The following is a 26,857-nucleotide window of genomic DNA, read 5'->3' on the forward strand; positions in this document are numbered from 1 at the left end:
TATACACCTCCTTAAAACCATTTAGGCAGTGAAGAGTTGAGAAAGGTAACTTTTCAAGGTTAACCCTCCTATAAAAAGAATGATTTAAGGGTAGCAATTGGGTTTAATCATGGTAAAACTCTAAAAGTTCACATCCATAATCAATGCCTTCTCCGCCCCTTTCACTCCTATCCTTCTCTCTCCCAACCTATATGAATAAAGCCCTTTTTTTACCGTCAACACTAAATTTCAAAATGGGAGGAAGGAGGAGATAGTTTGGAAGTGTTGTTCAAAAAGTTTCAAGGCCTGGGTTCTTTTAGGCACATTTTTGACTTCGAAACTGCAAATGGCTCACAAGGCAGGGGCTGGCTACTCCTACTCCGAGGTATGATCCATCCTACCGCTTAGAAAGGGAAACCTTTCTCCCACACCTGAGTGGTACTTTTTTTTTTACATGAAGGTCATTTTCCACAAACCAATTTAAAACCAAGCCAGAAAGTAATTCTGCCTTCTTAACCAATTTTTTCATTTCAATTTGAACACGGGATCCATATGTCCATTTTCCTTTCATCTTGTTTTTAAGTTTTTTAGTGGGGCTGGGTGGTGGTCGGGGGGTGGCTGGGGGGAGAGCGGTGCCAGGACCACCCTGATGAGAGGTTAGCAAGGACCAATCAAATTAATTACCACACTAATAAGCAGGCAATTCTCATAAAATCAAACAAGTATGCATTTGAGCCAGAATGGGCATCAATGAAAGGCACATTCCAGGAAAACAATTTCAGTACTAGATGAAGGGAAATGGGCCGGATGCAACGCTAGGAACAAAAAGGCAAAATTTGGCCAGACAAATGGACTCTAAGAGCTCTGTTCTTCTGATTAATTATAAAATCATCGGACAAGTACAACACAGATGTTCTGCATCTGCCATTTGATTCCATATCTGATTCCTTCTCCTCCAAGACTAAGCCCTCACTTCCTTTTCTCTCCCTCTCTTCTGCATCACCCCAGCACCTGAATTTGCACTTTTATTCACCCCTCCCTCAGCCCCACAGCACTTAAGTCCAAATCCATAATTTATTTCTTTATATTACTGTCTGCCCTCCCCCTCTAGACTGTAAGCTCACTGTAGGCAGGAAACATGCCTCCCAACCCTGTTATACTGTACTCTTCCAAGCACTTTGTACAGTGCACAAAGTAGGCAATCAATAAATATGCTTGATTGATTAGTATTTCAATAATATATTGCCAGATATTTTACTTACAAAGATTTTAATAGACTATGCAGGGACAAAAACTATTTCTGTGATGTGGGGAAAATCCTGACAAGAGAAACATTCTACTAATAAGAAGAAAGGCATGCATCAGGCTTCAGCGGAAGGTAAAGGCCTACCATGGGAAAGAGTTGGGGTTCAAATCAAACAGGGTTGTGAGACTTGGCTCTGCCACAGAAAAGCAGAGAAAAGTTACACTCTTCCCTGGCAAACTTTAAATCCTGTGTCTACCAACTCTTCCTAGTGCTTAGTACAGGGCTCTGCCCCCAGCAGACGCTCAAACAATATGCTCGCTCATTTGACATGCAGCATCATGTGGGAAGCAGCACGGCCTGACAGTCAGAGGACATGGGTTCTAATTATGGCTCTGCCGATTGCTTGCTGTGTGACTCTGGGCATATCACTTAACTTCTCTGTGCCTCAGTTTCCTCCACTGTAAAACGGGAATTAAATATCGGTTCTCCCCTCTACTTAGAGTGTGAGCCCCACGCGGGACAGGAACTATGTCTGACCTAATTAACTTGTACCCACCCCAGTGCTTAGAACAGTGCTTGACACATAATAAATGATTAACAAATACCATTCAGAAAAAAAGGGGAAAAGATCAACACCAAGACCCGGAGCCGATGCACTCCCCTCCCCGCCTTCCCTGGCAGGGAAGTCGGACCCACACCCCATCCTGCCAGGCTGATCTTGAAATAGTTCTTGACAGGGACCCTACCAGCTCCTAGGTGGTGAAGTGAAGCAGGGAGGATTGCAGGCCAAGCATCATCATCATCATCAATCGTATTTACTGAGCACTTACTATGTGCAGAGCACTAAGCGCCTGGGAAGTACAAATTGGCAACACTGGTGGCATCTGTAACACTGTGATCTCCAAGGTTTTACCTGTGAGAACACCCCAGAAAGCTCCTCTCCCCAAACACATACACATACATGCACACACCCTCAAACGCAGATATGCCCTCCTCCGCTTCCCAGCGGTCCTTCTGATGGAGCAGAGAGCAAAACCGGGCAGATTTGGAGCACTAAGACAATCCCTTCTCTCCTGCCCCACCAGGAAAGGGTTAAGTGCCCACCATCTGCTGTCATCATCATCATCATCAATCGTATTTATTGAGCGCTTACTGTGTGCAGCAGAGCACTGTACTAAGCACATCAGGACTGCAAATTGCCCCACTGGAATCTATGTGCTTCCACCCTACTCCTCTGCTACAAGCTCTGCATAAAAAGTTTAAGGCAGGTAGCACCAATGAAGCAAAGGCAACCAATAAATCAACCTTTTCTGCCAACTCACAACAATAGAGAGTAGCACACTAAACATGCTGTCACACACTTCTCTATGTATTGAAATGAGTGTATAACTTTACTGTGTATTGAATCGAGTGTATAATTTCACTGTATAGACTGAAGCCCCTCTGTACATACTGACTTACATACCCTATACTTCTAGACTGTGAGCCCGTTGTAGGTTAGGGACCGTCTCTATGTGTTGCCGACTTGTACTTCCCAAGCGCTTAGTACAGTGCTCTGCACACAGTAAGTGCTCAAGAAATGACTGAAAGCGCTGGGGAGGTTACAAGGTGATCAGGTTGTCCCACGGGGGGCTCACAGTCTTAAATGCATTCATTCATTCATTCACGCAATCGTATTTATTGAGCGCTTACTGTGTGCAGAGCACTGGACTAAGCGCTTGGGAAGTCCAAGTTGGCAACATCTAGAGATGGTCCCGATCCAACAGCGGGCTCACAGTCTAGAAGGGGGAGACAGGGAACAAAACTAAACATATTAACAGCTCTGCACATAGTAAGCGCTCAATAAATCCAAGTTGGCAACATCTAGAGATGGTCCCTACCCAACAGCGGGCTCGCAGTCTAGAAGGGGGAGACAGAGACCAAAACCAAACACATTAACAACTCCGCACACAGTAAGCGCTCAATAAATCCAAGTTGGCAACATATAGAGACAGTCCCTACCCAACAGTGGGCTTGCAGTCTAGAAGGGGGAGACAGACAACAAAACCAAACATATTAACAACTCTGCACACAGTAAGCGCTCAATAAATCCAGTGCTCTACACACAGTAAGCGCTCAATAAATATGATTGATTGATTGATTGATTAACAACTCTGCACACAGTAAGCGCTCAATAAATCCAAGTTGGCAACATCTAGAGGTGGTCCCTACCCAACAGTGAGCTCGCAGTCTAGAAGGGGGAGACAGGGACCAAAACCAAACATATTAACAACTCTGCACACAGTAAGCGCTCAATAAATCCAAGTTGGCAACAGCTAGAGCAGGTCCCTACCCAACAGTGGGCTCACAGTCTAGAAGGGGGAGACAGGGACCAAAACCAAACATATTAACAACTCTGCACACAGTAAGCGCTCAATAAATCCAAGTTGGCAACATCTAGAGACGGTCCCTACCCAACAGCGGGCTCGCAGTCTAGAAGGGGGAGACAGAGAACAAAACAAAACATATTAACAACTCTGCACCCAGTAAGCGCTCAATAAATCCAAGTTGGCAACATCTAGGGACGGTCCCTACCCAACCCCAACAGCGGGCTCACAGTCTAGAAGGGGGAGACAGGGACCAAAACCAAACACATTAACAATTCCGCACACAGTAAGCGCTCAATAAATCCAGTGCTCTGCACACAGTAAGCGCTCAATAAATATGATTGATTGATTAACAACTCTGCACACAGTAAGCGCTCAATAAATCCAAGTTGGCAACATCTAGAGACGGTCCCTACCGAACAGAGGGTTCACAGTCGAGAAGGGGGAGACAGAGAACAAAACCAAACATATTAACAACTCTGCACCCAGTAAGCGCTCAATAAATCCAAGTTGGCAACATCTAGGGACGGTCCCTACCCAACCCCAACAGCGGGCTCACAGTCTAGAAGGGGGAGACAGGGACCAAAACCAAACACATTAACAACTCCGCACACAGTAAGCGCTCAATAAATCCAGTGCTCTGCACACAGTAAGTGCTCAATAAATATGATTGATTGATTGATTAACAACTCTGCACACAGTAAGCACTCAATAAATCCAAGCTGGCAACATCTAGAGACGGTCCCTACCGAACAGAGGGTTCGCAGTCGAGAAGGGGGAGACAGAGAACAAAACCAAACACTTTAACAACTCTGCACACAGTAAGTGCTCAATAAATCCAAGTTGGCAACACATAGAGACAGTCCCTACCCAACAGAGGGTTCACAGTCGAGAAGGGGGAGACAGGGAACAAAACCAAACACATTAACAACTCTGCACGCAGTAAGTGCTCAATAAATCCAAGTTGGCAACATCTAGAAATGGTCCCTACCCAACAGCGGTCCCTAGAGAAGCAGTGTGGCTCAGTGGAAAGGGCCCGGGCTTTGGAGTCAGAGGTCAGGGGTTCGAATCCCGGATCCGCCACTTGTCCGTTGTGTGACTTTGGGGAAGTCACTTCACTTCTCTGGGCCTCAGTTCCCTCATCTGTAAAATGGGGATGAATACTGTGAGCCCACGTGGGACAACCTGATCATCTTGTATTACCCCCTCCCCCCAGCGCTTAAAACAGTGCTGTGCACATAGTAAGTGCTTAATAAATGCCATTATTATTTTTATTATTATAACAGCGGGCTCACAGTCTAGAAGGGGGAGACAGACAACAAAACCAAACATATTAACAACTCTGCACACAGTAAGCGCTCAATAAATCCAAGTTGGCAACATCTAGAGCCGGTCCCTACCCAACAGCGGGCTCGCAATCTAGAAGGGGGAGACAGACAACAAAACCAAACACATTAACAACTCTGCACACAGTAAGTGTTCAATAAATCCAAGTTGGCAATATCTAGAGACGGTCCCTACGCAACAGCGGGCTCACAGTCTAGAAGGGGGAGACAGACAACAAAACCAAACACATTAACAACTCTGCACACAGTAAGCGCTCAATAAATCCAGTGCTCTGCACACAGTAAGCGCTCAATAAATATGATTGATTGATTGATTAACAACTCTGCACACAGTAAGCGCTCAATAAATCCAAGTTGGCAACATCTAGAGACGGTCCCTACCCAACAGCGGGCTCACAATCTAGAAGGGGGAGAGAGAGAACAAAACCAAACATATTAACAACTCTGCACATAGTAAGCGCTCAATAAATCCAAGTTGGCAACATATAGAGACAGTCCCTACCCAAACAGCAGGCTTGCAGTCTAGAAGGGCGAGACAGAGAACAAAACCAAACATATTAACAACTCTGCACACAGTAAGCGCTCAATAAATCCAAGTTGGCAACATCTAGAGCCGGTCCCTACCCAACAGCGGGCTTGCAGTCTAGAAGGGGGAGACAGAGAACAAAACCAAACATATTAACAGCTCTGCACACAGTAAGCGCTCAATAAATCCAAGTTGGCAACATATAGAAACGGTCCCTACCCAACAGGGGGTTCACAGTCGAGAAGGGGGAGACAGAGAACAAAACCAAACATATTAACAACTCTGCACACAGTAAGCGCTCAATAAATCCAAGTTGGCAACATATAGAGACGGTCCCTACCCAACAGTGGGCTTACAATCTAGAAGGGGGAGAGAGAGAACAAAACCAAATATATTAACAACTCTGCACACAGTAAGCGATCAACAAATCCAAGTTGGCAACATCTAGAGCCGGTCCCTACCCAACAGCGGGCTCGCAGTCTAAAAGGGGGAGACAGGGACCAAAACCAAACACATTAACAACTCCGCACACAGTAAGCACTCAATAAATCCAGTGCTCTGCACACAGTAAGTGCTCAATAAATACGACTGAGTGAATGAATGAATGAATGCATTTAAGACTGCGAGCCCCCCGTGGGACAACCCGATCACCTTGTAACCTCCCCAGCGCTCAATAAATACGATTGAGTGACTGAATGGCTGAAAGAGGGGGGGTGGGCAGGGGAGGGGATGGAGAGGACGCTTGGCGGGGTGACTTGTCCGCCGCTCCCAGCCGTGTGTGTGTGTGTGTGTGTGTGTGTGTTTGTGTGGGTGGGTCGGAGGGGAGGTAGGCCAAGTGAAAGCGAAAGAGCGGGTGCGCTTGGCTGGCCGGGTCGGCGGCGGGCAGCGGGCACGGCGGCTCCATGCGCGGCGGCCCATGGCATGCCGGCGGCCCCCCGGCCTGCCCCCGGTGCCAGGGCTGCCCCTGCCCGGGCTACCGCCGCTGCTCCCGCTGCTGCTGCTGCTGGTCCTGCCGCTCCTGCCAACGTCGCTGCAGCCCCTGCCCGGCGCGCCTCCAGGTAGCCGGCCGTCCGCGGCCCGGTGCCACCGGCCCTCCGCGGCCCGGTGCCACCGGCCCTCCGCGGCCCGGTGCCACCGGCCGTCCGCGCCGCGGGCCGAGGGCGGGGGGCGGGTCCCAAGGGCTCCCAACCCGGCCGGCGCCAGCCGCGCAGCGCAGGCACAAAGTAAGCGCTTAACAAATGCCATCATCATTGATATTATTAATCCCGGCCCTGCCACTCCTTAGTTGTGTGACTTTGGGTAGACGTTGGGCACAAATCTCCAGTGGCTCCCAATCAATCCGCGCATCAGGCAGAAACTCCTCACCCTGGGCTTCCAGGCTGTCCATCCATCCCCTCGCCCCCTCCTACCTCCCCTCCCTTCTGTCCTTCTCCAGCCCAGCCCGCACCCTCCGCTCCTCCGCCGCCAATCTCCTCACCGTACCTCGCTCTCGCCTGTCCCGCCGTCGACCCCCGGCCCCCGTCCTCCCCCGGGCCTAAAATGTCCCCAATCCCTCTGCCCCTCCGCCAAGCTAGCTCTCTTCCTCCCTTCAAGGCCCTACTGAGAGCTCACCTCCTCCAGGAGGCCTTCCCAGACTGAGCCCCTTCCTTCCTCTCCCCCTCGTCCCCCTCTCCATCTTACCTCCTCCCCTTCCCCACAGCACCTGTATATATGTCTGTACATATTTATTACTCTATTTATTTTACTTGTCCATAACTATTCTATTTATTTTATTTTGTTAGTATGTTTGGTTTTGTTCTCTGTCTCCCCCTTCTAGACTGTGAGCCCACTGTTGGGTAGGGACTGTCTCTATATGTTGCCAACTTGTACTTCCCAAGCGCTTAGTACAGTGCTCTGCACACAGTAAGCGCTCAGTAAATACGATTGATTGATTCCCAAGCGCTTAGTCCAGTGCTCTGCACAGGGTAAGCGCTCACTAAATACGATTGATTGATTGATTGACTGATGTTCCCCACCCATAATGAGATTATAAGGACACCCCATCCGCCCAGCCCTACCTCCTTCCCCTCCCCACAGCACCTGTATGTATGTTTGTACAGGTGTATTACTGTATTTTACTTGGACATATTTACTATTCTGTTTACTTTGTTAATGACGTGCGTTTAGCTTTAATTCTATTTGTTCTGACAACTGGACACCTGTCCACATGTTTTCTTTTGTTGTCTGTCTCCCCCTTCTAGACTGTGAGCCCACCGTTGGGTAGGGACTGTCTCTCTATGTTGCCAACTTGTCCTCTCCCAAGCGCTTAGTCCAGTGCTCTGCACACAGTAAGCGCTCAATAAATATGATTGATTGATTGATTGCAGAGCGCTGGACTAAGCGCTTGGGAAGTACAAGTTGGCAACATAGAGAGACAGTCCCTACCCAACGGTGGGCTCACAGTCTAGAAGATGTGATGGGATGAAGACTGTGAGCCCCCCGTGGGACAACCTGATCGCCTTGTAACCTCCCCAGCGCTTAGAACAGCGCTTGACACATAGTGAGCACTTAATAAATGCCATTATTATTTTTATTGTTACTACTACTACTGATGGTATTTGTTACGCTCTTACTATGTGCCATGTACTGTTCAAAGCCCTGGGGGTAGATACAAGGTCATCAGGTTGTCCCACGGGGGGCTCACAGTCTTCATCCCCATTTGACAGGTGGAGCATTTCCCAAGCGCTTAGTACAGTGCTGTGTACACAGTAAGCGCTCAATAAATACGATTGGATGAATGAATAACTGAGGCACAGAGAAGGTGTGACTGACCCAAAGTCACACAGCTGATGAGTGGCAGAGCCGGGATTAATAATAATAATAATAATAATAATGATGATGATGATGGTATTTGTTAAGCGCTTACTTTGTGCCAAGCACTGTTCCAAGCGCTGGGGTAGATACAAGGTAATCAGGTTGTCCCACGTGGGGCTCACAGTCTTCATCCCCATTTTACAGATGAGGGGAGTGAGGCCCAGAGAAGTTAAGTGACTTGCCCAAAGTCACACAGCTGACAAGTGCCAGAGCCTGGATTAGAACCCAGGTCCTCTGACTTCCAAGCCCGTGCTCATTCCACTAGGCCACGCAACTTCTGTATGATTACAACACGACCTCTGACTCCCAAGTCCTTCCTCTTGCCACTAAGCCACACTGCTTCCCAAGCGCTTAGCCCAGTGCTCTGCACAGTGTAAGCGCTCAATAAATAATACTTGCGGCATTTGTTAAGCACTTACTACTACTAATAATTACGATGGTTTTTGTTCAGCACTTACTAGGTGCCAAGCTCTGTTCTAAGCGCCGGGGTAGACAGAGGGTTCTCAGGTTGTCCCACGTGGAGCTCACAGTCTTAATCCCTATATTCCGGAGGAGGTAACTGAGGCACAGAGAGCCTGGGCTTGGGAGTCAGAGGTCGTGGGTTCCAATTCCGGCTCCGGCACTTGTCAGCCGTGTGACTTTGGGCGAGTCGCTTCGCTTCTCTGGGCCTCAGTTACTTCATCCGTAAAATGGGGATTAAGGCTGTGAGCCCCACGTGGGACAACCTGATTGCCTTGTATCTACCCCAGCGCTTACAACAGTGCTTGGCACATAGGAAGCGCTTAACAAATGCCATGATTATTAATGAATACCGGCGACACTGAAGCCTGGGCCCCTTCCCTCAAGAAGAATCAGAGTGGGTCGCTTTCAGGTCCCGAGTTAGAGGGTAGACAGAGTTCATCGTCAGCCTTCGTGCTCTCAGTTCTTGAAGTAAACCGTTCAGCTGTTGGCTCCCCCGGCAAAAAATCTTAAAGCCACAGCAGTTTGCGCAAGGTAGGGAAATAGCCAACGGTTATTTGTGCTTGAGGTTCAGTCAACCCATCAGTGGTATTTGTTAAGCACTTGCTGTGCGCTGGCACTGTGCTAATCGCCTGGGAGAATATGGTACAGCGGAATAGATAGACGCGTTCCCTGACCACGACGAGCCTACGTGGTCATCGGTCCAGTGGTTGCACCGGTTAACGTGCTTGGCTGCAGAAGGGATGCGAGGTTACCGTCCCTGCGGTGACAATGTTTGTTCCATTATGTGACAAACTGCCCATTTCCCTTTAACAGTCCCACTTCTCCTTCAGAGCTCTTGGCTCCACTCCAGCCCCTGTGACGGAAGCTCTAACTCATATAGATAGCCTCTTTCCCTTTTACTTTCTATCTCTCCCTTATGTTAGTCTAAGTTCCCGGAGGGCAAGGGTTTATGTCCACTAATTCTGTTGTACTATCAATCAACCAATCATATTTATTGAGTGCCTACTAAATGCAGAGCACTGTACTGAAGTGCTTCGCCCCCTCTGGACTGTAAGCTTGTTGTGGGCAGGGAATGCGTCTGTTATATTGTTATATCGTACTCTCCCAAGTGCCTAGTACAGTGCTCTGCACATAGTAAGTGCATGATAAATAGGATTGATTGATGTAGCGTATGCTGTAACAGAATGGGTAGACATGTTCCCTGCCCATGTCGAGCTAATGGTCTAGAGGACTCTGTATTCTGCCAAGTGCCAAGAAGCAGTGTGGCTCAGTGGAAAGAGCACGGGATTTGGAGTCAGAGGTCATGGGTTCGAATCCCTGCTCCACCACAAGTCTGCTGTGTGACCTTGGGCAAGTCACTTAACTTCTCTGAGCCTCAGTTACCTCATCTGTAAAAATGGGGATTAAGACTGTGAGCCCCACGTGGGACAACTTGATCACACTGTATCCCCCACCCCCCCAGCGCTTAGAACTGTGCTTTGCACATAGTAAGCGCTTAACAAATGCCATTATTATTATTATTATTATTATTATTATGCTTAGGACAGTGTCCTGCACAGTGGTACTCATTAAATATTATTGATTGTTAGCAGTATGCCACATTAGCCTATCTGCCCCTGTTGTTTCCTGGCACTAGACGGCTATGCTGCATTGTTGAAAAGTGTACTTCGTTGTGCCTGCCTTTAAAGTGTTTCTTCTTCAGGCTGTTACCCCAGGGCAGCTTACCATACAGAAGTTGCTTAGGTCTTGCCAGTGCCATCCCTGAAAGCAAGAAGGCATCAAAGGTGCCACGGTCACCTTGAAAAGGCTCTCCCCCATCCCTTTCTCCACATTTTTAGGACCCTCGCGGTACTACTTCTGTGGATTGTACAATTTAATTAACAAAGAGCTGTTTGGGGGGTTGCGTTGTAGGGCCTCATTGCTAGGGATGGTATCATGCTATTTTAACAGGTTCATGAAAACCGACTGTTGTTCAATTGTTCTCCATTGCTGCCCTGCCTCCATTTTTTTGCCGGCCCTTCTTCTTCCTCCCATCCCCTAACAGTGGGTGTCCCTCAAGGCTCAGATCCATATCCCCTTCTATTCTCATCCCCTAGTGGGACCCATCTGCTCAAGGCTTCAGCTACTGCCTTTCTGCTAAATCTACCTTACCAGCCCCAATTCCTCTCCTTTTTGGGATCTTTCATTAACTCTCGCTGATCTTTCATCAACTCTTGCCTCCGTGGATGTCCCAACAGCACCCCAACCTCAGTCTGTCCAGAACTGAACTCTTCAGCTTCCCTCCACTTTATAGTCCCTTCACAATTGAAAACATTCTCCTCATCCGTCAAGTCTTCAACCTCGTCATTGCCCTCATCTCCTCTTTCTCTTTCAACCCCTCTATCCAGTCTACTACCAAATCCTGTCAATTCTTCCTTCACAACATTTCCATAACCGGCCCCTTCCTCTCCTTCCAAACTGCCACCACGCTGGATTCGACTACCGTGTCAACCTCTTCACAGATCTCCCCGCCTCCAGCCTCTCCCCTCTCTAGTCCCTATTTCACTCTGCCTCCCGGGTCATTTTTCAAACCGTTGTTCTCTGCCTGGTGCCCGACTCCTTCCAAAACCTCCAGTGGTTGTTCATTCCTCTCCACATCAAACAGAAGCTCCTGACTGTTGACTTTAAAATGCTCAATCAGCTGCCTTCCCCCTACTTCTCCTGGCTCCTTTCCCACTACACTCCAGGTTTCACGCTTCACACCTCTTAAGCCACTGTGCTTTGTTTTCATCCTCATAGTGCCAGTCTCTTGCTCGCATCCTCCTTTATGCTGAAACTCTCTTCCCCTTCACAATCCAGTAGGTTACTGCTCTCCCCATCTTCCAAGCCCTTCTGAAATCACAATTCTGGGACGCGATTCCTGCCCACAGGGAACTTTCAGCCTACCCGAGGGACGCCGTCCATGCAGTCAAATATTGTCCATGGAGGTTCAGAACTGAAAGTTGCCATTGAATTCTACCTCGGCCACACTTTGTCCTTTCCAAAAACAGGAAACCGATTCAGGATTGAAGTTTCCTCTGGGCAAGAAACGTGTCTTTTGCATCTGCTGTACTTTTCCAAGAGCTTAGTACAATGCATTACCACCACTGTAATGTTAGACCAGTGGTGGTGCTGGAAAAGGATCCTGGGTCTCCTGACTCTAAGTCCTATGTTTTTCACACCAAGCCACCCCCACCTTTCACACTCCTTCATTTATATGTTCCTCAGGCTCCTTGAGTCATGGCTTTCTAATGTCCTCTGGGTCAGATATGAGATTGGCGAGGGCAGCATCTGCACTCTGACACCGTCTCATAGGAAGGTATTTGATAGTAGGATCAGAGTTTGAGCCTGAATAACTTTTGAACATTGAGGGTAACTCAGGCGCAGAACTCGGACAAGATAAGTCCTCAGCCCTAGGAGACTGTTGCTCCTATTTTGTACAAACTCACAAGGCATTTTATGGTTCCTTAACAATTTTTTTTTGAAGGGAGGCGGTGATGGGAGGTTGGTGGGAGAGTGCTTTGGGGAGGTTAGCTGTTTGCTATCGTGCACACATCACCTTATTCTTGTCACTGTTCATCATGTTGCAGTGAGCATCAGCGGAGTTTATTGAATGCCTGCTGTGTGCAGATCAGTCTACCGGTTGCTTGGGAACATGCAAGTGGAATAAAATACTTGGTCCTGGCCCCTGAGTTTACAGCCTAATGGGAGAGACAAGCAAACACAAATTGTAATCATGCAATAGGTGAAGGAGTGTGAGGATAAATCCAAGTGGCAGAAACACACTTTCATGAGAGTTAAGGTGACGGGTGGGATGTGGGGGTGAGTCCCAAGCACAGAGAAGCAGCTGAATGCTTGTCTGCTGAATGACCTTGGGTAAGTCACTTTACTTCTCTCTGTCTCAGTTTTCTCATCTGAGGATGAGAAACATGGGGATGAAGACTGTGAGTCCCATGTGGGACATGGACTGTGACTAAGCTGATTAAAACAGGGCCTGGAAAGTACCATAAAATAAAAAAAGTCCAGGAATGGCTCTTGGAGGAGGTGGCTTTTTAAGAGTACTTTGAAAGTGGGGAAAGGTTGGGTTTGGCTAGGGAAAGGAGAAGAGGACCGGAATCAGGGAGGATGCTAGAGGCGGGGATTGCTCCCATGGAAGCCAAACTACCCTGGCAACGGCCCTGAAAGAAGACACTAAAGACCAAGAGAAAAGGGAGGGAACTTTGGGGCAGGCTCTGTCAAGAAGTCCTCTTGTCTATAATAGCGATAACTCTTTTCTCAAGAATCTCTCACCCCAAAATAAAAACCCATTTTCAGTTGTAGCCTGAGCCTCTGATAACCTATCTGTTGTGCCCTTTCAACTTTTTTGAACTGCTCAGTCTAGAAGACAATGTTTTTTCATTTGATAACATTTCTTTTTAGGGAGCGGGAATGAAGATAAGAGGGAGGGAAAGGAGTGAAAAGATACTGAGGAAGTTACCATGAAAGGGGCTCTTGAGGGTTTTGAAATATAACACTTGCTCTGCCCTTCCCCAGACTAAACTACAGATCTCTAAAAAATGGTCTTGAAAATAAAGCTGGGAAAGAAACTGCACTAGTTTATTTTAGTTGTGTTTGTTTAATACAATTTGTACTTCCCAAGCGCTTAGTACAGTGCTCTGCACATAGTAAGCGCTCAATAAATACGATTGATGATGATGATGATGATGATGATGATAGTACCACAGCTCTCTACACCTTTAAAGCTCTAAGGAGTTTCCACCGCCTCCAAGATACTTTAGTTACTTTTTCTCCCGCCTGGCCCCAAATCATACCCTCCCAACGATCCTCCCATAGCACCTGTGTACATATCTATAAATAATTTAATATAAATTATTCGTATTAACGTCTGTCTCCTGTCTAGACTGTAAGCAGGTTGTGGGAAGGGAATGCATCTACCAACTCTGTTGTATTGTACTCTCCCAAATGCTCAGTATGGTCAGTCAATCACTGGTATTTATTGAGTGTTTACTGAGAAGCAGCATGGCTTAATAGATAGAGCATGGGCCTTGGAGTTAGGAGGACCTGGGTTCTAATCCTGGCTCCTCCACGTACCTGCTGTGTGACCCTGGGCAAGTCACTTCACTTCTTTGTGCCTCAGGTGCCTCATCTGTAACATGGGGATTCAGACTGTGAACCCATGGACACGGACTGTGTCCAATCAGATTAGCTTGTATGTATTCCAGTGCTTAGTACACTGCCTGGTACATAGTAAGCACTTAACAAATATCATAAAACAAAACAGAAAAACCCTCAAATTATCCAGTGCTCTTTTGGGCACTTACTTTTCCACATATCCATCTCCAAACTCTTCTTCCGCCTACCTGTAAATTATTTTGTGTCTATTTCTCCCGCTAAACTGTAAACTCTGTCAGGTCAAGGAGCATGACCTCTACTGTTACTACACTCTCCCACCACTTCTCAGCCCAAAGTAGATGCTCAGTAAAGGCTATTGAGTGACTGATTGACAAATTGCCTTAACTGGAACCTGCATATGTTGGGCAAGTTCAGGGGATTTAAAACCTGCTGCTAATTCAGCGGGCCATTGGTGTTTCCACTGGAGAATAATTAAAGCAGCAAGACAGTGCGGTGGTGACACTGCTGTTTCAGTTTGACAGTTTCTGTTGCTTTGACAGAACACCAGGCCCATTCATGAACACCCACCCAGTGGCCCAAAGAAAACTCTTGCCTGCCGCAACGGAGAACCAGGTTTTAGTCCTCACTAAGGCTTGGACACAGAGGTTTGCCCAAGGATGAAAAGTCTGATCGGTGCACTTATAATAACAATAATAGTAATTGCGGTATTTCTTAAGCACTTACTCTGTGCCAGCTACTGTACTGAGCATTGGGGTGGATACCAGCAAATCGGGTTGGACACAGTCCCTGTCCCACTCGCGGTCTTAATTCCCATTAGACAGAAACTGAGGCGCAGAGCAGTTAAGTGACTTGCCCAAGGTCACACAGCAGACAAGTGGTTAGAGAAATCTTAGCGGAAGGACGGAGCGTTCCCAGGGTTTTGTAATGCCTTCCCGCCTATACGTTATTCAGCATCATTTTCATTACCAAATAGTATTTCCCAAACTTGATCTCCTCCCACCCCCTTATCATCATCATCATCATCAATCGTATTTATTGAGCGCTTACTATGTACAGAGCACTGTACTAAGCGCTTGGGAAGTACAAATTGGCAACATATAGAGACAGTCCCTACCCAACAGTGGGCTCACAGTCTAAAAGGGGGAGACAGAGAACAAAACCAAACATACTAACAAAATAAAATAAATAGAATAGATATGTACAGATAAAATAAATAAGTAAATAAATAGAGTAATAAATATGTACAGATATGTATACATATATACAGGTGCTGTGGGGAAGGGAAGGAGGTAAGATGGGGGGATGGAGAGGGGGACGAGGGGGAAAAAAGCGGTGGAGCTGGATTCAAACCCTTGACCTCTGACTCCAAAGCCAGGGCACTTGCCACTGAACCACACTGCTTCTCTATACTGTACTGTCCCCAAAGCTGTATCTTCAGCCGTAGAGAGCGCTTCGCATCCAAGCTCAGGGATGACTTCTTGACAATTTAGAGTGGACTTAGCTCTGTTGCACTGTCCCAAGCCCTCGCTGCAGTGCTCTGCACACAGTAAGCGCTCAGTAACTACCACTGACTCATTCTGAATGGCCAACACTCGTTAAGTAGCAGCATGGAAATGAAATTTCAGTCATGGTTAAGGATCACATTCTGAGGTCACAGAGTGTCTTTCCTGATGAATCGCTAATCGTCCAACTGCTGCCTCATCCTTTCTGGGCCACCAAAGCACCTGTCCGTAGCTTATATACCCTATTACCCCTCCCTACCTGCAGTTTGAGCATCTGTCTCCCCTGTTAGACTGTGAGCTGTTTGAGATCAGGGATCATGCTGTCCAAATCCTTCATACTCTCCCAAGTGCTTAGTTGAGTGATCTGCACACAGCAGGCGTTTAATAGATTCTCTGTAATTTAATGGCTGTCTTCTCCATTGGATGGAAGCTCCTTGAGGACAGGAATCGTGGCTATTGTACTCTCCCAAATGCTTAATACAGTGTTCTGCACAATTAAGCGCTCAATAAATTCACTGATTCATTCGATCGTATTTATTGATTACTATGTGCAGAGCACTGTACTGAGCACTTGGAAGAGTACTAGGAGAAGCAGAGAAGCAGCGTGGCTCAGTGGAAAGAGCACAGGCTTTGGAGTCAGAGGTCATGGGTTAGAATCCCGGCTCTGCCAGTTGTCAACTGTGTGACTTTGGGCAAGTCACTTACCTTCTCTGTGCCTCAGTTCCCTCATCTGTAAAATGGGGATTAAGACTGTGAGCCCCCCGTGGGACAACCTGATCTCCTTGTAACCTCCCCAGTGCTTTGCACATAGTAAATGCTTAATAAATGCCATTATTATTATTATTATTACTATACATCAATAAAATCACAATTCCCTGTTCATAACAAGCTTACACTCTAGAGGTGGGGAGGCAGACATCAATACAAATACATAAAATTACAGATACGTACTTAAGTGCTGTGGGACTAGGAGGGGGGAAGAGCTAAGGGAGCAAGTCAGGGCGACACAGAAGGGAATGGGAGATGAGGAAAAGTGGGGCTTAGTCTGGGAAGGCCTCTTGGAGGAGATGGGCCTTCAGTAAGGCTTTGAAAGGGGGGAGAGTAATCATCTGGTGGATTTGCGGAGGGAGGGGGTTCCAGGCCAGAGGGAGGATGTGGGCAAGGGGTCGGTGGCGAGACAGGTGAGATGGAGTCACAGTGAGAAGGTTTGCACTAAAGGAGTGAAGCATACGGGCTGAGCTGAAGTAGATGATCAGCAGGGTAAGGTAGGAGGGGGCAAGGTAGTGGAGTGCTCTAAAGCCAATGCTTTATGAGGAGTATTTGCTTGCTGCGGAGGTGGGTGGGCAACAATTGGAGTTTTTTGGGGTGACATGTCCTGAATGTTTTTGTAGAAGAATGATCTGGATGGCAGAGGGAAGTATGGACTGGAGTGGGGAGAGACAGGAGGCTGGGAGGTCAGCAAGATTGATGCAGTAATCCAGGTGGGATAGGATGAGCAATTGTATTAACCTGGTAGCAGTTTGGATGGAGAGGAAAGGGCGGATTTAGCGACCTTGTGAATGGGGGACTGACAGGATTTTGTGATGGTTTGAATATGTGGGTTGAGTGGCAGAGAGGAGTCAAGAATAACACCAAGGTTTGGAGCTCATGGGACAGGAAGGATGATGGTGACATCCTAGACAGCTAGTTCCTTTAAAATGCCCTTAGCTGATTCATTTGATAAATGAGGATGCAAAAATGCCAGGGCCCAGGGCCTTGAAGATATTTAACTTCTTTAAGTAATCATTACCAGTTCTTCATTTACTTTTTGGCATTGGTTGCCTTTGTAGTTTTATCTATCATCTTTTCTTTCTTGGGAATGAGGGCCCAGGAGGAGGGAAGTTGCCTTCTTCAGCCCGGTGAGGTAGGGAGATCAGCAGATACGATTCTCTGCTGAACCTGGGCATGGTCTAGCAGGTATGCCAGAGCTAGCCTGAGAAATGACTTGTTTGCTGTATTGCCCAAGTGGAAACTGAAGTTTCCCTTGAGTCATTTCTCTACCCAGGTGCCCAGACAAAAGAGCATATGCTACCAGAAGTGCTGGCACCCGGGTAAATGCCAAATGAAGATCTTGGTGTCTGTGGCCCCTGGGGGACATATGCTTTCCTGTGTTCCCAGGAGTCAAGGGGGATCAGCTGGTTCTGCCTGAGGAAATTCCTTTTCCTTCCTGGACCTCCTCAACACTTCTGGCCGTTTCACTGGGGAACATCAGACTCCAGTTAGGGGCAGGGCCTTGTTGGGTCTTAATCTGCAACAGTGACAGTCTCCCTGGGGGTGATGGCAGTGATCCATCGATGGGTGTAGATTGAGCACTTACTGTGTGCAGAGCACTGTACTAAGGGCTTGGGAAAGTACAATGCAACAGAGTTGGTAGATGCACTCCCTGCCCATAAGGAACTTGCAGTCTGCAGGAGACTGCGAGCCCACTGTTGGGTAGGGACTGTCTCTATATGTTGCCAATTTGTACTTCCCAAGCGCTTAGTACAGTGCTCTGCACATAGTAAGCGCTCAATAAATACGATTGATGATGATGATGATGATGATGGAGGAGGGTGGTGCCCAGCAGGGTAGGACCCCCAGCGCCCACCGTCTCGGATGCTCCCCTGCTGTTGGTGGTGGTGCGGGGGACGGCAAGGATGCAGGATTCAGTATCGGTTTGCTCCGCACAAGGGGGTTTGTGTTCTATAGCCTAGAAGCAGCGTGGCACGGTGGAAAGAGCCCGGGCTTTGGAGTCGGAGGTCATGGGTTCAAATCCCTGCTCTGCCACTTGTCAGCTATGTGACTTTGGGCAAGTTACTTCACTTCTCTGGGCCTCAGTTCCCTCGTCTGTAAAAAGGGGATTAAGACTGTGAGCCCCCTGTGGGATAACCCAATCACCTTGTAACCTCCCCAGCACTTAGAACAGTGCTTTGAACATAGTAAGCGCTTAATAAATGCCATTATTATTATTATTATTTAATGCAGTGGAAAGCTTAAGGAGGATGGTGGGGGATGGCTTGGTGAGTTTGGGCAGGGCCTATGCTCATTGGCTGCGGGAGGAGACCATTGGCAGTCCCCGGGTGACCAAATGTTGGGCCGCAGGCCAGAGTCATGCCTAGGCACCTGTCTGCCTGTGCCCAGCCGCTCAGTGGAAAGAGCAGGGGCTTTGGAGTCGGAGGTCATGGGTTCGAATCCCGGCTCCACCACAAGTCTGCTGTGTGACCTTGGGCAAGTCACTTAACTTCTCTGAGCCTCAGTTACCTCATCTGTAAAAAGGGGGATTTAGACTGTGAGCCCCACGTGGGACAACTTGATCACATTGTATCCCCCCCCAGCACTTAGAACAGTGCTTTGCACATAGTAAGCGCTTAACAAATGCCATTATTATTATTATTATTATCATTACTTTTGAGGCTGCAGAAATGGCAGAAGGGGTGGGGAGAGGCAGGCACAAACAGAGCCTTGCACCCCCTCCCTTCCGGGCATGCATGCGCGTCTCTGTTGCGTCACCTGCAGACGCTTCGGGGCTTCGGCCTGACTTGGCAGCCGCCTCTGCTACCACCCATGCCACCTTCCCCCCACCCCCACTCTCTCCCCACCCGCCCTCCCTGTGAGGGCAGTGTGCCCGCTCTCCTGAGAGCAAGGCAGCGATGGAGGCTGCCCGCTAGCCTCACCCTGGACTGGGCACTGTTTGAAGCATCGGTTTGAACATGCCCATCATCAAGCCCCAGCTTGTGCTGAGCACTAAATAAAGCAACTGAAATGGGCAGGTCCTAGGCCCCAAGCAGTGCCTACTCTGGAGCGCACGTTGTCTGGAATTTGACCGTGAAATGGGTCCTGGGTTATATATATGTATATACTTGAGAGCAGGAATCGTGTCTGCCAACTCTATTGTCTTGTCCTCTCCCAAGCACTTAGGGTAGTGTTCTGCACACAGTAAGCGCTAAATAAATACCATTGATTGATAGACATGACACACTCACCTGTAGGGTTTTATCTCCTGGGGAAAGCAGGCTGCGGGGGAATCTTCAAGAGAAGTGAAAGTTGATTTTTTTTATGGCAAGGTAGACTACATAGAGAGAATGTCAATACTTTTTCATTCTATTCTCCACGGGAAGTGAAGACTGAGAAAAGACATCATGGGTTAGCAAATATTTGATATTCATCTTCAACACTAGTTAAAATTCAGGTAAATCATCACTAGATTCATCCCCTGCAGTACCGCAACCCCCGTGGTGTTCGGATTGGATTTAAAACTTAATTTTAAATGATGTTGAGTAGGACACTGGACTCCGCTGTTTCTCTCTCTCTCTCTCGTTTTTCCCTGAGGGGCCCAATCTGCTGCTGATGCAGGTATTGGAAATTTGATGCTTCCTCTTCCTTTCTGTTAAACTGGGAGTCAAACACCCAATGAGACTTCCGGGAACTGCAGCTCCCGTCCAGGCCTGGCCTGAGCTGAGCGCAGCGAGTACGCGGCCCGGCTCAACAGTCGGCTTCCTTTCAGCTGGTCCCAGTGAACCTGACCTGGGGAGCGGGGGAAGAAACGGAGAGAGAACTGGCACCGCACTCTCCCTTGGGCCCGCAGTGATTCCTGAACGGCTCCGGGATTTGTAGCACTAACAGGAACGCGTGGGCTGCGTGACCACACCGTAGCATCACAGTCCATGCGCTTTCCAGGGGCTTCAGTCCCTAATAATAATAATGATGGTATTTGTAAAGCGCTTACTATGTGCCAGGCACTGTACTACGTGCTGGCATGGGTACAAGCAAATCGAGTTGGACCAGTCCCACGCTTGTACCCACTATGCCATGCTGCTTCTAATGCAGCGTGCTTCTCCCAGCCAGTCATGGCAGTCATCATCATCAATCATATTTATTGAGCGCTTACTGTGTGCAGAGCACTGTACTAAGCGCAGTCCACTGGGTCTGAGGGGAGTCAGCTTCCCAGTCCCAGCCTGCCCAAGATGTTCATCCACATTCGGGAGGTTGGGCTGGCACGGTCTGTTCCCAATCGGGTTTGGGCGGCTTGGCCCCCTCTGGTCCCAGGCTCCTGCAGCCTCTCTCTGCCCTTGACTTGGATGGGGCTGGGAATCCCAAGATTTAGGGATGGGGGCACTGAGATGTAAATGTGGAAGGGCCAAACCTGGCTGGTTGTCCCTGGGGCCAACGGGACTACAATTGAGGATGTGATAGCATCCTCAAAAGAAGCCTGAACCAACTTGTTGTGGGGGGGGCGGGGGCGTGTTGGGCCAGATCATTGATTTCTTGCCCAGGTCACGCTCTAGCTTCTAATCCCAGCTCTGCCACTTGTCCACTGTGCGACCTTCGGCAGTCTCTGGGCCTCGGTTACCTCCTCCTCCTCATCAATTGTATTTATTGAGTGCTTACTGTGTGCAGAGCACCGTACTAAGCACTTGGGAAGTACGAACTGGCAACATATAGAGACAGTCCCTACCCAACAGTGGGCTCACGGTCTAAAAGGGGGAGACAAAACCAAACATACTAACAAAATAAAATAAATAGAATAGATATGTACAAGCAAAATAAATAAATAGAGTAATAAATATGTACAAACATATATACATATATACAGGTGCTGTGGGGAAGGGAAGGAGGTAAGGTGGGGGGGATGGAGAGGGGGACGAGGGGGAGAGGAAGGAAGGGGCTCATCTGTAAAATGGAAATTCAGAACATGAGCCCCATGTAGAACGTGCACTGCGTCCAACCTTGTATCTACTCCAGTGCTTAGTACAGTGCCTGGTACCTAGTAAATGCTTAACAGATACCATACAAACAAAACAAAAAGCAGGATGTGGGAGGCATTTAGTGTTTCTAACAAGATAGAGTACCAGTTCAGTGACTTGGTAGCCTCAGGGGGTTTCTAGATGGCATGGGGTGAGTGTCTCAAGAATCCACCGTCCTCCCAGGACCAAGAGGGTCCCCGGCACCCATGTCAAATGCTGGTAGTTCCACTAGAGTCTTTAATGCCTCCTGTGCTCCTGGGAGAAAGGGGCTGTCAACCCAAAGTCTTACTCTGGCCTCCCTTCTCTCCCTCCCCATTCAGGAGTTACCTGCCCCACCCCCCAGCCGGTTAAGAACGCCAACATCCAGGTGAAGAATCACCAGATGAAATCCAGGGAGCGTTACGTGTGCAGCACTGGCTTCAAGCGGAAAGCCGGGACCTCCAGCCTCATCCAGTGTGTGTTCAACGAGTCGACGGGCACTGCCCACTGGACAAATCCCAACATCGAGTGCATCCGTACGTGACCACCTGTTGCGGGAATCCGTCTGAGCTGTGGGGCCGGGGTGGGCCGGGCTGTTGGCGGCGACTGGTTGGACGGTGCAGAGTGGGGAAGGCTCAGTTCAAAGCAAGGGTTCAAGAACGCTCCTAGGGAGCAGATCTAAACTCTGGGCCGGGGCTGAGCGAGTCTCCTGCCTGAGACCGAAGGGCTCTGTAGGGCAGATTCTGACAAAACTGCGATGATAGACGTGTTCTGTGCAGCACTGAATGATAGCGAGGGCAGCCCATATTAGAGAAAAGCAGCATGGCCTAGTGGATAGAGCACGGGCTCGGGAGTCAGAAGGACCTGGGGTTTTAATCCTGGCTCCGTCACCTGTCTGCTGTGTAACCTCGGGCAAGACACTTCACTTCTCTATGCCTCATCTATATAATGCAGATGAAGACTGTGAGCCCCACACGGGCAGGAACTGTGTCCAATCTGATTCGCTTATATCTACCACATCACTCAGTTCAGTGCCTGGCACATAGTAAAAGCACCTAACAAGCACTATAAAAAAAAAATGGAGGAGGGCAGCTTTCAGTGTAATAGAGAAGACAGACACAGACAGTCGGCTTAAGCTTGTCCCTGTATATTAACAAGAGGGGGTTGGAGGATGTCTCGTGCGAATGGATGGGGTCGATCAGGGAAAACATCCTGGAAGAGGTGGCCATGAGCTGTGATTTAAACAAGAAGAGGGATGAAGAGTGCTGAGTGGGAGTAGAGAGGCTCTTCCATGCATAAAGGACAGGTTGGGCCCCTCTACCAAAAGCTTAGCTGGGCTCACGTGAAAAAGAAAATTAGATTTCCTGTACTACATCCAGGGCACCTAACAGACTCAGGGTGGGTACTAGGCTGGGTGTGGTCAGACCCCAGTATTTCCATTCTATCGGGTAGGACTTTTTAAGCTCTCATTCACTATCTGTCTATCCAGATGTTGGAAAAAAAAACAGTGGCAGGTCAGCCCACTGGTAGGGAAGGAGAGAGGCAGAAAAGGGCCTCTCTCAAGTCACACTTGTTAGACTAAATCAACAAAAGATTAGTCAAACATCTAGTGGACCATGTTCTAACCCACTCCTTTTTGAAGTTGAGGGGAGAAGGAAGAGCAGGAACTATCTACTGAGTTCCTTACCCCCAGGGGCCTGTGTTCCTGGGACACTTCTCATCCCTGGGACACTTCTCACCCCCAAGCATGGAGCGGTGGACACCTCCCTCGAAGGCAGAAAGAGCTTTAGAGTTTCATCTTATCCATCACTCGAGAGTCAAGGTGGTATCCAGCCTATTCCAGCTAGCTATTTCCTTTCCCCTAATTATTTCCAAGCCCTGTCTCTTCCTTTGGTGGTGCCAGAGCCATCAATCCCAAATTGACATCCCTTCTTTCTCCAGGGGATCCCACCATGGGCCACCTCATGACATCTTCACCCTTGGAAGTAACGTCCACGGCCATGACGCTGGGGCCAGAGACCCCCACCTCGCCCAGAGAAGGTAGGAAGGTTGGAGTCAGAAACTCTACGGGGGTCCCCCCCCGTTTCGGGGGAGACCTGGCCCGGGGGCCAGAGGCTGATAGCCAAGGGATCCACTCTGTCCAGCTGAGTTGGAGAGGTGGAATGGACAGGTGTCAGTCTGGGGAGGCCCCAGACCTGCCACAGATGTGGTCAGCTGCGGCCTCATCGTATGTCCGATAACTCCGGGGCAGTGGAGGTGGCCTGCTGGGGCTGGGGCTGTCCTGGAGCTTCCCGGCAGCTGCTATGGGTGAACATGGCAGCCCCTTCTGTCGCTTCAACCTGTGCCCTGCTGCCTTCACCCTGCCTCCCGAAGGCAGCATTCTGCCAAGGTTTCTGAAATTGGCCAAGTGGGTCCAACACACTAATCACCTTCCCCTGCCCTGTTCTATTTCCACTGACTTGGGCCGATGGGAGACTGAAGGGGCCTCCTCTCCCGGTGTCTGCAGCCTGGGGATGGGGGCGGGGAAGGGGGATAGTATGTTGGTCAGCCCCCAGGAGCTGACCGCCTACGTGCTTGAGGAACCCAGCCCACATCACCTCTACTTTCCCTTCTGGTTTTAGGCTTCTGGGGAGCTCCCATCCAAAAGCAGATGGGGAAGGAGGGAGTCCTCACGCTGTCCTTGTGAACAGCCCCGATGAGAACTTGGGTTGGGAAGAAGGTCGAGACCATTGGCTGCGATGAGGGTTGTGGATTCTCCGTGGAGCTCATTGAGCCGGGCTCACCTCCGTTACGGTGGAGAATAAAAGGGGGACCGGATCTCCCCAGCCCCAGTGCTCAGTCCCCTTGAGCCATGCTCCTAAAGGTCCCTCTCTCGATACCATTCCCAAGGGGAATGGGCTCACCCAACACCACGTGATAAAGGGGGTCAAGGATAGAGCGATTTTAACCCAGCCTTGTGACACAGTCCCCCTGCATGTAATGCCCTGGGAACCTGATGGGGTTGGAGCGTGAAACGGTAGGAAAGAGGGAGGATGACAGTTTCTGTTGTCCCAGGTGATTTGCCTCCTCCTGGCAGGCCTGCAGGTCAGACTGATGGATGGTGGCCTTGACTACCTTAGTTGAGAGAACCCTCCATCTTACCCTTGCAGATTGAATTGGCCAGGTACCCCGACGTGGGCTGATTGTTTGCAGCATGCACACACACACACACACACACACACACACACACACACTCTCTCTCTCTCTCTCTCTCTCTCTCTCTCTCTCTCTCTCGGGTGAGGTGCCGGGTGGGAGACAAAGGCAGGTACATAGCAAAGAGAGACCCTCCCCATCTCTGAAGAGATACCCCCCACCCCCAACTGCCGGGAGCCGCCTCCCTTAGAGGATCTCCTGGGCAGGCACTCTTTACTTTATGGACCAAGTTCCTAATCCTCCCATCAAATCTGAAACCTAGGGCAGATTGGATGTAGGTTTTTTGCAGCTTTTTGTATATTGTGGTTTGTATATTATATGTGTATATGATGAGAAGCAGTGTGGCCTACTGGATAGAGCAGGGGCCTGAGAGTCAGAAAGTCCTGGGTTTTAATTCCGGCTCTGCCACTTGTCTGCTATGTGATCTTGGGCAAGTCACTTAACTTCTCTGTGCCTCAGTTCCATCAGATATAAAATGGGGATTAAGACTGTGAACCCCATGTGGGTCAGGAACTGTGTCCAACCCAATGTGCTTGTAATCACCCCGGTGCAGTACGGTTCCTGGCACATAATAAGCCCTTCAAAAGTGTCATTATTATTAGTATTAGTATTATGTTATAACCCTATGAAAAACCAAAACGATGTGCTCGGTTGACGGGAAATCTTGTGAATAGTATTATCCCATTCTCTCCTGGTATATTTCATTCAGGTGTGGATCTCCCTCCCCTTTCCTGCCGAAGGGGTTCAGACAACCTCAGCTATGGGATGGCTCCCCAGCTGTGACCAACAATAGTAGCTTGACCCCTAGGAGGGCCCTTGAACCTCTAGAAATTCAGGGTTTCCCAGGCCTTGCCGTCTAAACATGGACTGTGAGCCTCATGTGGGACAGGGACGGTGTCCAACCGGCTATGTTATATCTGCCCCAGCACTTGGTACAGTGCCTGGCACGCAGTACGCGCTTAATAAGTACCATTAAAAAACAATAACAAAACCCCCAAATTCTGAGTGTCAAGTCAGGGAGTCGGGATGGGTGGGACCAGGGCAACAGTCTGACCATTGGTCTGGACTGTGATTCAGCTGTTTGGTTCTAAATGCTAATGTTCCCAATGTCCCAGACTTCCCTGGAGAATCAGAGGCGTCCACAACACCCAACAAGCCAGAAAGTACGGCGGTTACCAAAGCGGTCCCAGTGCCGGACTCAGCCTCCTGGCCACCATCCACTTCCCCAACCTCTTCTGCACCGCCAGGGGCCACCTCGCAGCCAGGGCTCCCGCAGACTCCATCAGAAACACCTTCTACCACCATCATCACCACCACCACCATCACTCGTACCACCACCATCACCACCACCAGAAACCGGTTCTCGACAGCCACGGCTCAGCCGACATCACAGATCAAGGCACAGACCTTCCCTGGCACCCACAGTGCATCAGGTCAGCCCCTGCCCAGTCCACCCCCAGATCCTTCTCGTGGGGGCATCCGCTCCCTGATCCTTAGGTTGAGACGCATCGGGGAGGGGGCCAGTGTCACACAGGGATGGGGTCATTAGCGGTTGGCCCGACCTCGTTGCCTCCTCTCCTCTGTGTCAGCCAGGATCCCGAGCGACTCCATGTTCTATTCTGCATTCCCAAGCCCTGGCGAAGGCCTTTGGGTCTTGGCCTGGGCCAGTTCTACCGGTTAGTTCCTACCCCCCTGGTTATCCAACTCCAATAGAGACATGCATTTGTTGTGTGAGCAGAGCTGAGGTTGTTGTCTGGGCCCCCCGGCCAAAAGCCCCTAAGACCCCTGACCCATCCTCAGGCCCACAGATTATCACCAATGGTTGGCACGAGCCCCGCCGGAGAGATGTTGGTCATATCCCTTGCCACCAAGTCTTAGTGTGTGCTTAGCATGACTGTTCAGACTGTTCTCTTGCTTCATAAAGCTCCTCATCTTCGACATTGCACATGTTTGAATGCTACGGGAGGTCACAGGTCAGCTGATCAGTGGGCCGCTCCATGTACATCGCAGAGGGGCTCCTCCTCAGTTTCTAATTGGCACCAGCAAGCGGCTCTCTGCATTGTCTCAAAGTGACCCTAGCAGTTACCACACAGCCCACTGTCCTGCTGCCATCCTGGGGAGCTGGGCCCCCTCAAACAGGCAACCTCCCCCGCTCGGGGCACCTCAACTTTCACCCTTTCGTTTCCCAGAGCTCTGAATAACAATCTCTCGTGTAGTCTGTTCCAGGAGTCGGTGGCCCCCAAGGTGGGTAACATGGCAAATCAGTTGGGCTGGTGTTCCTGTAGATGTGGCATTTGCTGGTTGCTGCTTTTCCCTTCCTGACACTTCTGTTTTGCTTCTGGAGTAGTAGTAGTAGTAGTAGTAGCAGCAGCATTTAAGCACTTACTATCTGGTCCGGGGTGGGGAGAGCGGCACAGGAGTTGGCAGAAAGCCACAGAACCCAGGAGGTGCTGCACAAGAGCTACCCTCTGGCCCGTCACAGATTGGCACAGA

General features: G+C 49.3%; 1 protein-coding gene across 1 annotated transcript in view; it reads left to right on the forward strand.

Annotated features, from left to right (window-relative positions):
- Positions 1 to 6,379: 6,379 nt before the first annotated feature.
- The window catches only part of IL15RA (interleukin 15 receptor subunit alpha), a 28,618-nt gene continuing 8,140 nt past the window's right edge, over positions 6,380 to 26,857 (forward strand). The window contains exons 1-4 of the mRNA XM_038741043.1: positions 6,380 to 6,521; positions 21,514 to 21,708; positions 23,114 to 23,212; positions 25,480 to 25,797. Of these exons, the coding sequence (XP_038596971.1) occupies positions 6,380 to 6,521; positions 21,514 to 21,708; positions 23,114 to 23,212; positions 25,480 to 25,797 (754 nt within the window). The remainder of the gene's footprint in view (positions 6,522 to 21,513; positions 21,709 to 23,113; positions 23,213 to 25,479; positions 25,798 to 26,857) is intronic.

This window comes from Tachyglossus aculeatus (genome assembly GCF_015852505.1).
Source record: "Tachyglossus aculeatus isolate mTacAcu1 chromosome 12 unlocalized genomic scaffold, mTacAcu1.pri SUPER_6_unloc_1, whole genome shotgun sequence".
NCBI classification, from domain to species: Eukaryota; Metazoa; Chordata; class Mammalia; order Monotremata; family Tachyglossidae; genus Tachyglossus; species Tachyglossus aculeatus.